At 51.0% G+C, this 15,155-nt stretch overlaps 1 protein-coding gene across 18 annotated transcripts in view; it reads left to right on the top strand.

The window, feature by feature from the left end:
* tnika (TRAF2 and NCK interacting kinase a) overlaps positions 1-15,155 on the top strand; it is a 58,491-nt gene that overhangs the window by 34,716 nt on the left and 8,620 nt on the right. For 2 of the 18 annotated variants that reach the window (XM_076017620.1, XM_076017619.1), the window contains exons 9-24: positions 32-110; positions 231-406; positions 1,261-1,327; positions 1,423-1,621; positions 2,319-2,435; positions 3,528-3,614; positions 4,913-5,119; positions 5,823-6,368; positions 9,765-9,932; positions 10,413-10,673; positions 11,282-11,391; positions 11,812-11,927; positions 13,071-13,168; positions 13,268-13,291; positions 14,752-14,820; positions 14,931-15,037. In XM_076017620.1, coding sequence (XP_075873735.1) covers positions 32-110; positions 231-406; positions 1,261-1,327; positions 1,423-1,621; positions 2,319-2,435; positions 3,528-3,614; positions 4,913-5,119; positions 5,823-6,368; positions 9,765-9,932; positions 10,413-10,673; positions 11,282-11,391; positions 11,812-11,927; positions 13,071-13,168; positions 13,268-13,291; positions 14,752-14,820; positions 14,931-15,037 — 2,431 coding nt within the window. The remainder of the gene's footprint in view (positions 1-31; positions 111-230; positions 407-1,260; positions 1,328-1,422; positions 1,622-2,318; positions 2,436-3,527; positions 3,615-4,912; positions 5,120-5,822; positions 6,369-9,764; positions 9,933-10,412; positions 10,674-11,281; positions 11,392-11,811; positions 11,928-13,070; positions 13,169-13,267; positions 13,292-14,751; positions 14,821-14,930; positions 15,038-15,155) is intronic. The other 16 variants (XM_076017624.1, XM_076017631.1, XM_076017622.1 and 13 more) reach the window with 10 other exon arrangements.

Raw genomic sequence — 15,155 nt, 5'->3', positions numbered from 1 at the left:
TAACTCTGCAACACCTGATTCACCTCTCCAGCGCTGTGCGACATGCACCCCATGAGAGCCCTCTTCCTCATCCCACGCAACCCCGCGCCGAGGCTCAAGTCCAAGAAGTGGTGAGCGTCTGTCTCCATCGGCGGCTTTGCTGCAACTTTTGCAGGACCCGGTTACCTCACAGCATTTTTTTTTTTTTTTTGATTTGGGTCGATTGGTTTGATTTTTTTTTCTCTCCCCAGGTCCAAGAAGTTCCAGGCCTTCATTGAGAGCTGCCTGGTGAAGAGCCACAGCCAGAGGCCCAGCACGGAGCAGCTGCTCAAGCACCCGTTCATCAGAGACCTGCCCAACGAGAGGCAGATCCGCATCCAGCTGAAGGACCACATCGACCGCACCAAGAAGAAGAGAGGCGAGAGAGGTGACGATCACTGCAGTTCCTGATTTCAAACTGTTTTTCTTTTACTATCATTGCGTCAGCCGTCTGCTTTCGAGCGTCAGTCAGACCAGGAACGTAGCAGTAGATGTTATAAAACCAATGACACGTCACAACAGAAGTTGGAACAACTTCCCATGAAGTTGATTGACTCCGCAGCATTACCAAGGATTTCCAGCCCACAGGACAAACAATTAAATCTCTGTTTCGTAAAAAACAAAAACAAACCCAGCAACATTTGGTTTTAGCCTATGTAGGATTTCTGGAGGAAGACGAACACTTTGTACTTGGGTTTTTCTAGGCCGCCGACAGTCGCGTTCCGACCGCACGTGGGCCGTCGCGTTTGTGTTCCTCCTGCTGCAAATAGAACAGAAGTGACAGACTTCCTCTCCCTTCTCGCCGTCAAAGTGACAGACTGACACTCGAACAGAAGCGCGGCGCGTCGGGCAGCACGTTAACCAAGAGGCAACACGCTGCAGGGAGGGAGGGACGGATTCTGTGGCGAACCGCACAGCCGTCTGCCCCCGCCGCTGCGCAGGGCCGTAGGCTTCCTGCCACTGCCGTGGCCGAGTCACGTCGGGGTGAGGGGGAGGACCGGTGGGAGGAGCTTGGCACCTTTTATCACTCCCCGTTTGATTGAAAGAGCTCTGGGGCTAATGTTCCCCAGCCTGCTACACACTGTAAAATTAGACTTTTATTTAATAGCAGGCTGAGTGGGGGAACAAAAAAGAAAAGTGCAGAAGAGTTTAGAATTGGCAGTAGCGCGTATTAAGGTAGCTCATGTGAAAAATGGAGATACATTATAATGTGCGCTTTTTTTTTTTTGTCTCCCGCCTCAGATGAGACGGAGTACGAATACAGCGGCAGCGAGGAGGAGGACGAAGAGAGGGACATGGGGGAGCCCAGGTTGGTTCCCGCCTGGAAAAAACAAAAATCAAAACTCACACCAATTCTTGTCAACGCCCAATCGCCCTCACCTGCGCACCTCTGTCCGTCCGCAGCTCCATCATCAACATCCCCGGCGAGTCCACGCTGAGGCGGGACTTCCTGCGCCTGCAGCTAGCCAACAAGGAGCGCTCGGAGGCGCAGCGGCGGCAGCAGCTGGAGCAGCAGCAGAACGAGGAGCACAAGCGCCTGCTGCTGGCCGAGAGGCAGAAGCGCATCGAGGAGCAGAAGGAGCAGAGGAGGCGGCTGGAGGAGGTGGGTGAGGAGGGCGTGGAATATTAGCGGCCTGCACTGAAAGAAAAAAAAAAACTTGCTTTCAAGCATGCGTGTTTTTTTTTCCATTTTCGTCAAATCCCCCGAACCCGACACCGAGATCTGATTAACTGTGCCGGACTAGCGCAGCGCCTGAGGGCGGCTACTTGCAGAAATAGCCCTAATTCTAATCGTCTTCTGTTTCGGATCAGGTTTCGTCACTTTCACTCCAAATCGTTGCGCGACAATCAGCAGAAGCACATCCTGTTTCCTGTTCGCAGCTCGAGTGTGTTTGTGATTTAAGGGCCGTCTGCTGGCTGGTTCTGTGCGTTGCACATGTGCAACAGCAGGCTCGCGCGCAGCCTCTGTTATGAATCGTGTCACTGCTGTAAGCAGGCCCCGACCACAGTGACAAACCGCTGTGTGAAACTCACTCCGGTGCGCTTGAGTTCACTTCTGCACGTCGCCAGAGATCTCATCTGAGACGTCAAGGCTGCTGTTTTTTTTCCTCCTTTGTGTGTGCGTGCGTGCGTACGTGCGTGCGTGCATGATTATGCAAGTGGGCCGTTTCCCTCAATCCTCAAGGATTAGGAACCTAGAACCTAGAACTCACCATTACAATGCGGTTTCTTGCAAAACTGGCCGTGTTTTAATACTTACTTACTCAATCCCTTGCCTCTTTTTTCTTGCCGGCCAACAGCAGCAGCAGCGCGAGCGCGAGCTGAGGAAGCAGCACGAGAGGGAGCAGAGGAGGCGCTACGAGGAAATGGAGCAGCTCCGGAGAGAGGAGGAGAGGAGGCATGCGGAGAGAGAACAGGTTCATAAACTTTGGATTCTTCCGCACAAAAAAACAAAAAAAAGAAAGAAAAGAGCCCGAGCCGCTGTGGGCGAGCTGGAGACAGAATGGTGCCGCGGAAATTAGAGTAATTTGCCCTTAAACTCTCTCGTGTTTTTTGGTCTCCTTCCGCGGCGGTGTCCCTCTGACTCACTGCGATATCACTTGTCTCCTTGCTGCCTCTATTTTTGGTCTGAGATGCCCAGAATTCAGCCGCTTTGAACCCCATCATGTACTCGCTGTCAGGACACACTCGCTCCTCTTCAGCTTAACAGCCCGCAGACGTTTTCTTCAGAGGCCATCTTTTTTCTTTTTTTTTTTGCTTTACGTCTGATCGTTTATGAAATGTCGTTTTCAGATCCAGTTTAGTTCGGCCCCCAATACTTAAGACATAGCAGCGTCGAGGGATCAGGCAGTAAAAGTGCGCAAAGATGAAGCCTTTGTTTTGATTATACACGGCACTGTCATCGCTTAGTTAGTGAGCAGATCTCAAATAACTCTTTTTTTTTTTTTTCCAATTTCATGCCAGTAGATTCATTTCTAATGTTGCACAATAACATGATGGACATCGACTACCCCCAACCCCCCCACCCCCACCCCCGCCCCACACACACACACACTTCCAGCAGTTATAAGCCACTGCTGAGCTAATTAGATTTCATTGGTGCGTTGAGATGAAAATAACTACTTCACAGTGCGACGCCTCTTCCAAGCATCTCTCTGTCAAAGTCCTGAAGTCTCCTGAAGGCTGCTGCTCGTGTGTGTTGGTTGGCCACTTCCTGTGTGACTCGGTGGTTCTCCTCCCACGCCTTTCAACACTTCTAGAAATACTTTTTCAACCTTGTTTTTTTTCTCCCTTTTTTTTCTCTTTGTCACCTCGTGCGAACTGCTCGGGAACAAAAGCCTTCACCACCACTTTCTTGGGCTGCTCTTATTTTCTTTCCTGTCTTTTTGTTGCTGTTGGTCCCTCTCTCTTTAGACCTCTTTGCCTCTTTATTAATAATCAGATCTCTATTTCCTGTCCTCAATCTATTTCATCTATTTCTATCTCCCCTGTGCCAACACGCTGCTCAGGAGTACATCCGTAGACAGCTGGAGGAGGAGCAGAGGCAGTTAGAGATTCTCCAGCAGCAGCTTCTACAGGAGCAGGCGCTACTGCTGGTAACCATGGCACCACCACCACCACCACCACCACCCCACCCCACCCCATGATGTGCACGTACCGCTCCCCCATCCCTCCCTATAGCTTCCCTCTGCATGAAGCACCAGGAGGGACTGACTCTCCACGCTCTTCCCGTCAAGCAGTGCGCCAGCTACGGATTTTAGTGGGGGGATAAAAACAGAAAAAGAAGCTGAAACAACAAAAGTGTTTTGTCTTGTTTAATGTGTCGATAGAATGGGATTGCGCGCATGCACCACTTCATTAGGCTGGCCGGATCTCAAAGGATGCCCTGGAGGGTTGCGAGGGAAAAAAGTGTTCTGTCAGCTCCCGTCACAAACAAATAATGATGTCCAGGAAAAAAAGAAAAAAAAGAAAGGGAAAGTAGGACGTTGTTTTTTTGTTTATTTTCCTTGGACGGTTTCTCTTGGCGCTCCTCTCCTGGGAGAATTCCTTAGTGTGCCCGCGTTCTATTGCCGTGCTTGGCCTTGCCTCACAAGGAATCACTTCGCTTCACTGCTCGCAGGAGCTCGTCTTACCTTCTGGATGCAAGGAGCCTGCAAGCTTAATAGTGTCTGAACGTCAGTAGTGACATGACACAGTTGCCGAAGAAGTAATTACTGAAAGTGGGCAAATAGGCAAAAAATAAAAAGATGCCGGGCAGGCAACCACAGTTATTTAGTGCTGTGTTAGGTCAGCAGGGGGCGATGTGTCGTGGAACAAAAAAGAAAAACTTTGAGATCTGAACCATGCGACCTGTGGAAATCTTTCAAATGTTGTGTTTTTTGGACTTCACCTCATCTTCCTGCCTCCCCACTACCCTCTTTCCGTCATCTGTGCAAGTCCCCTCCTCTGTTGTTGCAACACAGTCCCACCTCCCAGCTTCTCAAGGCTATCCACCGCCCCGTCGAACCACAAGGCTCTATGCGATATTCAGCCCATCGGACCTGCAGCTCCGGACTGAACTCGCAGTGTCGAGCCGTGCAGAGAGCGTAGTGACGTTACTGCACCCACAAAACATCGACAATGCTGTGACATTTGCGTTTGCTGGCTACACTGCATGTAGCCAGTTTGTTTTGGTCCGCGAGCATCAAGACAACTAGCGGTGAACTGATGTCGCATACGGCCCCTTTCTAAAGTCGGCAGCTTTAAAATCAGCATCAAAAACCATGGAACTGTCATGCCTGAGACTCCACCTACATGTCAGTGTTGTGGCTTGTGTGTGTGCGCATGGCCAAGTGGCCGCAGTTGCTGTAAACTGGCCTGTGCTCTGACCTGCGTTCCCCTTCCGGCCGTGTAGGAGTACAAACGCAAGCAGGTCGAAGAGCAGCGGCAGGCGGAGCGGCTGCAGAGGCAGCTGCACCAGGAGAGGGCCTACCTCGTATCCCTGCAGCAGCAGCAGCAGCAGCAGCAGCAGCAGCAGGAGGGACGGCAAGCAGAGAAGAAACAGCTTTACCACTACAAAGATATCATCAATCCCAACGACAAGCCTGCCTGGGCTAAAGACGTAAGTCGCAGCCTCCCCAGCGGTATGAGTTATTTAGCTTTTTATTAACACAAAAACTCGCAACTTTGCTCTACTGCTGTGTGTTTTTATAATGGGAATTTTTGCATTGAAACTGACAGATGATCACATTGCTTAGGTACATATATTTATATATATATATGTGTATATATATATATATATATGTATATATATGTATATATATATATATGTATATATATGTATATGTATATATATGTATATATATGTATATATATATGTAGATTATTATTATCATTATAATTATTATTATTTTTATTAATATTATTAAAGATGCACCGTTCTGATACTGGGTATCGGTATCGGTCAGATACCGGACGAAATTACAGTATCGGATATCGGAATGTGCAGAAGTAACTTTCCGATCAGGGACAGATTGCCCGTTTCTGCTTGCCGCGCATGTCGCTGCTCAAGGATACCAAATGACACACAGGTTCAAACTTGGTTGCTCATGTTTAGTGTTTCTTCAGACTCAGAAAAAAGAATGTGGTATTTTGTTTTTCTTTAAAAACATTCCACTCAGCAGGTTCCTCCAGGAGAAGAGGACGTCTGTTGCAGCACTTTTGTGTTCTGAACCCGACAGAGACTCCCTGCACGCTTCTATGATGTCCAGCTTTGTGCGTGTGTTTGTGTTCGTCGCTTAACCTCCTCTGATTTTGACTCCTAGGTCCTGAAGCAGCCGCATGCTCAGGGTCACCCACCCCAATCCCAACTGCGCCATCACCAGTCATTCAACCAGCCGGCCTCCTCTTTTATCTCCTCCTCCTCCTCCCCCGACTGTCACGGTCTGAACCGAGTCCGAGCCCCTAGGCGAACCCCTTCCCACGGCGCTCAGATGCCCTCCAGCCACATCCCCCAGATCCGTATCTCCCTGAGCTCCGGAGAAGCGTTAGACCCGGGCCTGAAGAAGGAGATCAGTCAGCAGGTCAGAGAGTTCAGGGCTCAGAAGCTCAGCCAGAGAGGACCCAGCCCGGGCCACATCCAGAACCAGAGCCAGGCTGCGGGCCAAGGTCAAGGAGCAGCTAAGAGCCAGGCAGAAGCAGTCAGCCAGTCAAACAGAGCGGCCAACCCGAGCCAGCAGAGAGACAAACCCAGAGACAGGCCTGTGTCCACGCCCAGTCCGGCCGCCCAGCTCAAGGCCGTTCAACCTCGCACTCAGTCGCCCAGACAGGGCCCGAGTCCCATGCCCGGATCCGAACCCGCCCCCGCACCGGTCAGTACGCGTCCTCGCTGCCGGTCGCTCTCGCCGTGCCGTAGAGTAGACGTAGAAGTAGACGAGCCCTGGGCGGGCTGGCAGAGGGGGTTGTGCTCCGCCGGCAGCCACCAGAACATCGCGGCGGCGGCGCACTCGGACGCATTCGGTTGGGTCGACCCCCTCTCCCAGTCCTTCCCGGACCAGGACCTGCAGTCGGCCCTGTCCCGGTGCAGACACCCCGGCTCGCTCCTCCAGGTCCCCGGCGAGCGCTGCTTCCCCTCGCCGGCTCTGGGAAGCGGAAGGGGGTACGCAGAGGCGGGAGGCAGCACGTCTGCGTGTGACCTCAGCACCTCCCCCCCGGCCGCCGGCCTCTGGCAGAGCCTGGCCGAGGTCGCCCCCCCGCGCAACCTCTCCTCCCACCGCCGGTCGCTCTCGCCGTGCCGTAGAGTAGACGTAGACGTAGACGAGCCCTGGGCGGGCCGGCAGAGGGGGTTGTGCTCCGCCGGCAGCCACCAGAACATCGCGGCGGCGGCGCACTCGGACGCATTTGGTTGGGTCGACCCCCTCTCCCGGTCCTTCCCGGACCAGGACCTGCAGTCGGCCCTGTCCCGGTGCAGACACCCCGGCTCGCTCCTCCAGGTCCCCGACGAGCGCTGCTTCCCCTCGCCGGCTCTGGGAAGCGGAAGGGGGTACGCAGAGGCGGGAGGCAGCGCGTCTGCGTGTGACCTCAGCACCTCCGCCTGGCAGAGCCTGGCTGAGGTCGGCCCTCGGCGCAGCCTCTCCTCCCACCGCCTGGACGAGACCTGTTGGGGGCGCCCTCAGAGCCCGCTACGGAGCACCGCCTCCTGCGGCTCCTTGGCCACTGCCGACGCGTCGTCTTGGCAGCCTGGCGAACTCCGCCCCCTCCTCCACCTCCTCCTCTCGCCAAAACACGCCGCCTGCCGTCTTCACGTCTCGCCCGCCGCCTGTCGCTCCCTGACACACTCGCCCTTTGGATCCCAGAACCTGATCTGTGCTGCGTCTCCAGGGGGAGACTTTTAGTTGCACTTGGCGTGCTTGTACATAATGATACTAGAATCAATATGTATTAAAGGTCTCGTATTAGAGCAGTTCCGTCTTTCATCTCGGAGAAACCTCAATTGATCAATCTTCCAAAAAAAGAACCTCTATATTACTAGAAAACAGCGCGTTTAGCCCGCTGTTCACAGCCGCCAACTAATAATTTGGAGCTTGCACCACCAGCATATATTGGACGTTTTCTAGGTGTTTAAAGATAGATTGATGACATATGGTACTGTTTTACATAATATGGGACCTTTAATTTTTGCTCCCAAATGTGCATATTAGTCAAAGTCAGTTTTCTTTTTTATTGTACTTAAAAAGTGCTGACCTCAATGCTGAAAGCTTATTGGCAAAATTATCAGGCATATTTTGATATACTCATCTCACTATTTTTCTTCGTTTTCGTTCATTCATCATTCATTCATTGTTATATATGAAAAAAACCAACCGGGGACTGGGATCCAGAGGAAGGATTCCGTAATGTAGTTTAATAATGTAGTTTAACCGAGCACCCCCGCCCTCTGCCCCTTCCTCTCCACCTCGTCATCCTTAACGACCAAGCCCCCCACCCCCTGCTCCCCATCACCCCACCATCCGGTCACCGGCCGTTTCCACCTCATCGGGGGGGGGGGGGGGGGGGGGGGGGGCGGGTGGAACCACCTTCCCCCACCTTCTCCTTCTTCTTAGGTCAGTCATCCGGTTAATCTCATCCTGCCGCTGGGACGGGTGGTGCTGGTGGCATCGTGGTGGGGAGGATGTACCTTCTAACAGGCGATCGTCAGCTTCCTGTCCCTCTGTCCTGTCTGTAGCGAACGTGCAGCAGCCGCAGCAGCAGCAACTAACCAACAGTCTGACCGACCAGCGCTCTCGTTCTCCTCTCACCTCAGGGTCAGAGAAAGAGCTCCTGGGTGGTGAGCTGGAGGTTAAACCTGCGCTACCCAGGAGGCCTTTCCTAACCCCTAAGCCCTCTCTAACTTTAACATTTTCCTTCCTTTTACTTGAAGGTGAATGTGCGTCTACCGGGGATGTAACGGTATCACCAATTTCACGGCACGCTGGTGGCAAAAGTGTCCCGGCGATGGTGATAAATCTCCTTGGCTGCAGCAGGAAAGCAGGCGAGGAGGGAAATCGTGTTCTCCAGTCGGTTTATGTAGAGAGTCAAAGCGCCGGGGCACTGCAACCCACAAAGTGAGATGCAGATCTGACATGTGAAATTTACGCCCCCCCCCTCCACCCCCGGCTTTCTCTAGTTTCTAGTAGAGCAAGAGGGGAAGAGAGAAGTAGATCATTGCCAGTGTTTCCCTGCATCGAAAGAGGAAGAAGTGAAAAAAGGAGGAAAGTGACAGACAGACAGACAGAATTGAAGCAGTATTCAGACAATGCTGGACTAGAACGAAGCCTTTTTTTGTACATATTACACAGTTCAAAGTTCAACCGCTGAATTGGTTGATATGGTTCCATCCCCGGTGTTCACGCTCGCCCTCCTCTGCCTTTTTGACTAATGACGTGTTTTCTCCTCAGTCCTCTGAAGTTTCAACGGTCACTAACCAAAACATTATTTTTTTGTTTTTTGTTTTTTGTGAGTTTCTCTGTTTTCACATATGTAGCACAGAGACATGCGCTCAGTGGCACAGTTTACCTGTAAGCTGCCGCCGACATGGTGACTCAGCCTTTTGTCCCGCCGCTATGTTGATTTTTTTGGTGTCTGGAGGAAAAAAGTGCAGTTTTGGCTCTGTTCCCCCGCACTGGTAATCTGATAATCTGATTACGGCGGCGAGGGCAGCTTTAATCTAGCTTTTCGCGAATGTCAAATGTGATGCGATGCCGACAACGGCTCCGGCGCCCTGTTTACTAACGGCGGAATGTGGGTTTTTGTGTGCACTTTCCTTGCAAAAAAAAAAGAAAAAGTCTCCAGACATTCTTACTTTCTCATCTGTGGTGAAGTGTGTAATATTTGGCTTCATTTATGATTTTATATTTGTAAAATATTGACCCTAAATACATGAATTAAAGTGTATAATAGCAGTAGTAGGTTTGGGTGAGCAGGCCACTGTAGCTCACTGGCAAGCACACCGGGGGAGATGGAAAGCTGAACGTACCACTTGATCTCGCTGTTTCTTCTTCAAGATTTCCGAATATTACACACGTAACCTTTAAACTCGACAGATCGATGCTTCCTCTTGTTTCCCCTCCACGGAAGGTGCGGGTGAGATTGTCTGGTTGCAGTGGTTACTGGGGGCTATGGGGTGGTGTGCACGCAGCCACGGCGCCTCCTGGTCGGCGAGCCGTCTCTGCGCCTCGGCCGCGGTGCCGGTTGGCTGTGAGTGACGGCGGTGTGTGACCCTGTCCCAGGTGGAGGAGCGCTCCAAGCTGAACCGACAGAGCTCGCCGGCGCTGCAGCACAAAGTGTCCAACCGCATCTCAGACCCCTCCCTCCCTCCCCGCTCCGAGTCCTTCAGCGGCGGCGGTGGCATGCAGCCCGCTCGCACCCCACCCATCCACCGCCCCGTCGAACCACAGGTGTGTGTGCACCATTGCGTGTGTGTGTGTGTGTGTGTGTGGCAGCGCATGGATGTGTGTTTAATTTTCTTTCTTTGTGGCCAGAACATCCTGCAAAAAAAGCAATAATTGTAAATCTTCTCCACTCCTTGTGCCAAGAACTCATTTTAGGCTTCAGGCCTCCTCCTGAATTAATCCTCCCCTCCTTTATTTCCTTCTATCTCAGCTTATTTTCTCGCCAGTGCTTCTCCATCCTCGGTTGATTTGGCTGCGCCTGGCACCCCCCATCCCCATCTTTGTCTTTTTTTTTTTTACTCACTAATTGTTTCCCCCCCCCTCCGCTTCTAGCTCATCCAGGTGCTTCCTTCAGCCGGCGTGCTTGCTCTCTTGCCGCTTCTTTTCTTTTTTCATCCTGCTTACTTTCCTTCCTCTGTTTCTCAATTTCAGCCGAGGTGCTGCAGCAGCCAGACTCATTCCCGACTGTTTTTCTCCTCCCCTCAGATGGCTCATCTGGTTCCTGTGAAGACCCACTCCAGCTCCATGTCGGGCTCGCAGTCCCTGCAGGAGCAGACCGGCTCGGCTCTGAGCGAGAGCGTGGGCCTGGCCTCCCCCAGGCCCGACATGCCCCGGCAGAACTCTGACCCCACCTCCGAGACCCCTGGCGCCCCCCAGCGACCCTCTGGACGGGAGGAGCGGGACAGGGAGCGGGAGCGGGAGCGGGACAGGACGGCCTGGCTGAGGGAGGAGGACCTCCCGCCCAAGGTTTACGCGTTTTCCAATCGCTCTCGCTTCTCATTTTGACCCCCTTAATTCATCTGGGCCTCGACGCGTCAGGAGGATTTTGCTTTCGCGCGCACCACCGGCTGCAGATCTGACTGCGTTTCGGTGCCGACTTGACGAGGCTCTTCTGACTTCGCTCGCCTCAATGTGCAATGACGCATGCAGCCTTCGCTCTCCAGTCGAGCCACGTAACTAGACTGATGTTGAAATTGCGGCACGCTTAGCGAGGCTTAATCGGCTTAAGCAGTGTTTGCAAAAAAAGCTCAGTTGACTCTGACTCGAAAAACGCAAAGCAGATATGAAATATGTCACTTGCATTGCTCCAGCTTCATTTGAATTGAAATAATTATATATGTATATGTATATATATATATATATATATATATATATATATATATATATATATATATATATATATATATATATATATATATATATACATATACATGTACTTTTTTTTAACGCGGTATAGCTCTGAAATGAACCAGCGTTGCTAATGAATCTGTGCCTGTGTGTGTGTGTGTGTGTGTGTGTGTGTGTGTGTGTGTGTGTGTGTGTGTGTGTGTGTGTGTGTGTGCATGCTTGCTTAGGTTCCACAGAGGACCACCTCCATCTCTCCGGCTTTGGTCCGAAAGAACTCTCCTAACGGTGGTGGGGTGGGCCTGGGTCCTCGCACCGGCTCTCAGCTCATACGTGCAAGGTAAGGCAATAATAATAAGGATTGCTGGCATTCTTTAAACATGTGTAAGGAAACGTTGAAAGAAAACTACTCAGATGTCCAGAAAGCAGCACACTTAGCTCCTTGGTTGTAACCATCCTGTTAAAACTGATGCTTTTGTCGGCATACAATGGGACATTTAAAAAATCTTTGAATAATCAAATACCAAAAAATAAATTGTGGACAAAAATACTCTCTGGCTATATAAGATAAGGCAACATACAATGTAACTGCAATATCATGAGGCATTTTAACAAAAAACAGGGGGCGATTGTGTTAAAATGCTAAAATGAGCAGTGCATAATAAGGGGCTTTTGGAAAACAGGGCAGTTCTGCAACACATGCATGTGACGTGCACAGTCTGAATGAATGACTGCACTTTTCCTTTGCCCTCTGCTACAGTAATCCTGATCTGCGGCGCTCGGAGCTTTCCCTGGATGCGATGCTGCAACGAACTTCCTCCAACTCGTCGTCCTCCTCCTCCCCTTCGTCCCAGGGAGGCTCAGCCGAGAGGAGAGGTACGAGCGCGGTCGCGCCAATTTTCCCGCACGCGACAAGCGACGGCGAGCGTTGGCCGGGGAGTGGGGCGGGCGCTAGAAAGTCCAGGCTGAGACTCTCACCTGCGGCGGCAGGGTGTTTGCGAGTTCCTGAGGCCCATCAGCGAGACGGTGTCAGTCGCCGTTCTGCTCCGATCAACATGTCTGATTCGCCCGGTTGCTCCGAGTCTCCAGGGACGCTGAGGAGGCGGGAGATGAAAGAGTTTGATGGAGGGAGGTGTAGTGGGATGTGTCATGCCACCGACCGGTGGGACGTTACTGACGTGCATGAGGCCGCCCTTGACAAACACGTGGAGGCGCCGGGGGTTGGGCGAGTAGGGGGCTGGATCCATTTCCCTGCATGTTCGTTGGATGTAATTGGTGTTTGGCAGAGGGCACCGCACAGTTTCTTGCAGCGAGCGGTGATTTAACTAAATAAGCTCAAAATCCCACAATCTTACAACAGGTCCAGATACTTATTGTGAAATTCAAAAAGAATTCTAAATTCAATTCAATTCAATTCAATTCAATTCAATTATACTTTATTGATCCCTTGGGAGAATTCCCTCATTCCCTCAGGGAAATTGGTTTCCAGTCACAATACAACACCATAGAAAAAGAAGGAGAAAGAAAGAAAGAAAATAAACGATTTATGTGTTTCTGTCCAAAATATCTGATTACTTGCACTTTACTGTAGCGAAAGCTTATTAGCCGCGTTTAGACTGCCTGCCAAATTCGGATTTTTAGCCCATCCAGATTGAAACCGGATGGCTCTTTTGTAGTCTGAACAGTCACAAATCACATGAAATCCAATTTTAGCTAAACGGATTGAAACCACCTCCAGGAGGTAGTTTCAAATGGCATTTGGACAGATGCGTCTCAGTGTGAACAGCTCCAAACACACCAATCGGTTCTGACTGTCCGTGACATCACTCTATGTGACGCAAGACCCAATGCACCAGACTAGAGAGTGCCATTCCTGGTGTGGAGCTGTAACATAATGGACCAGACAGGAATCTGATTTGAATCAGATTTGCCTGCAGTCTGAACGCAGCCATTGACACCTACTGTGTTTGTTTGTTTTTTCTTACTAAAGTCTGTCTGTGCAACTGTCTTTTCGTGCAGGTCAAGCCAAACAGGAAGGATCCCCCCCAGGGGCCAATCAGGAGGCCAGATCCAAGCAGGAGGAGGGCCGTGATTCGGCCAGGCCCAGCAGACCCGCGGTGAGTCCCGCTCGCTCGCCGCCGCTACAAGCTCTGATCTTCTGCAGACCCTCATCTCTTCTTCTCTGCCTTCTTCTCTTTTGCCCTTCCATCCCTCAGAGCTATAAGAAAGCCATAGACGAGGTTAGTTGCTCGCGAGCCCCGCCTCATGCCACGCCCCCTTTTTTGTATTCTCACTCTTATGTTTAAAATAAGAGATCTCACGATCTTTGTGTCCCTCGGCATGACGTGGCAACGCAAAGGGGGTGTTTTTGTTGTTGTTGTTCACCGGATCTGTAGACCTGTGACAAGGGGTGTGCACGTCTGCTTCTACAAAATATTTGTTTTCTTTTTTAAATGAATGCACGTGAGTGTAAGTGTGTGCGTACATGTGTGTGTGTGTGCGTGCATGCACGACACCCTAAACTGCAGAGCAGCTCGGAGACTCTCTCTGAAACTCTCTTCCCCCCCCCCTCCCCACCCTGTTTCTCCTTTGTCACGGCCAGGAGGACCTGGTAAGCTCACCAGCTGCGATTTGCAGGTGTTTCCGTTGAATGGTGTGAAGCGCATGAGACGAGATTCTCCTAAAATCTCGTCCGCGAGAATTACGAGAATTACATTTGCTTTTGTTTGTTTTTGTTTGTTTCCTGTCAAGAATAGTTGATATATTTTTCTCTTTAATAACTTGTAGAAAATATTCCATCTCCTCTTCTGTCCAAAACCGTTTTTACTGAGGTGAACTGGTCACGTGACCCTGTACGCCTCATCCGGTCACGCATAAATACGAAAAAAGTGTTTCCATGACACTTTCGTGATGCACCTCTATATCGGCGCGTCTGAAAAACCACCTCATGAGAGCGTAAAAACCTTTTAGCCATATTTTAAAGTTTTTGTTTTCAAAGTTTACTGTAGGCGTTTCCATGGCCAGTTTTTTAATGCGATATTTAGGTTTTGGGCAATTCTAGGGTTAATGGAAATGCAGTTAGAGAGACGCTGGCATGCAATCACCAACAAAGGTTGAGGGTGGTCTAGGCATAAAGCTTTTGTGTGTGTGTGTGTGTGTGTGTGTGTGTGTGTGTGTGTGTGTGTGTGTGTGTGTGTGTGCGGTCGCTGGCCAACGTGGCCGACGATCTCGTCCCCCTTGCTGCCTTCCCTCCCATTCTTGCCCAGATTTGAAACATTAGACTGTTGTTTTTTTTTGTCTTGAAGAGGGAATGAATAAAGTGCTCGCACATTGTGGTCCTCCAAATTTTTAAAAACCAAGCCTGGAAGATTTAGCAGCACACGGTGGTGATAAAGCGAATTGCAGACAATGTCAAAATGTCCTTGAGTTTTCTCATGGCACAATCACAAAATTCCAATGTGACCCACATTCTGAGCTGCTGTATGATCCCTGCCAGTTGGCCAATCTCTATATGAGCTGTTTCTTCTTCGAGTGCCACGTCTTATCAAACACTTCCTGTGGCTTCTATTCTATTCCCTCTTTACGCAACCCCACTTCAAAAGATAAATGTTTTTTTTGTTTAATTTCTTCTTTTTTTCCCCTCTTTATTTCTATTTTTCTTTTTTTTTCTGATGTTGTCCATCTTTCTTTGTCCCTGCAGGACCTGAGCGCGTTGGCCAAAGAGCTGCGAGAGCTGAGGGTGGAGGAGAGCAGCAGACCTCCGGTCAAGGTGGGCTTGACTCGTGGCGGGGGGGCAACCTTGCAGGAGACGGTGAAACTAGACGAGCGCAGCGACATCACCTCCTGCATTTTACAACTCTCCCGATCCCCTTCCTCCAGGTGACGGACTACTCGTCGTCGAGCGACGACTCGGAGAGCAGCGACGAGGACGGCGAGACGGTGGGGCACGACGGCACCGTGGCTGTCAGCGACATCCCCCGCATCATGTGAGCGCGCTCGCCGTTCCCGCCGCCCTCCGCTTGTTCCGTCTGATCCACGTCGAGACGGAGCTGTCGGCGTCTGTTTTGCGTGAAGTTGTTGAAGGGGGGGTGGTAGCGGAATGGG

The sequence above is a fragment of the Nelusetta ayraudi genome, unplaced genomic scaffold (genome assembly GCF_046127955.1).
Source record: "Nelusetta ayraudi isolate G7.1 ecotype Tasmania unplaced genomic scaffold, CSIRO-AGI_Nayr_v1 ptg000007l, whole genome shotgun sequence".
NCBI lineage: Eukaryota > Metazoa > Chordata > Actinopteri > Tetraodontiformes > Monacanthidae > Nelusetta > Nelusetta ayraudi.
The sequence above is the reverse complement of the archived record's forward strand: the minus strand, read 5'-3'. Positions and strand labels throughout refer to the sequence as shown.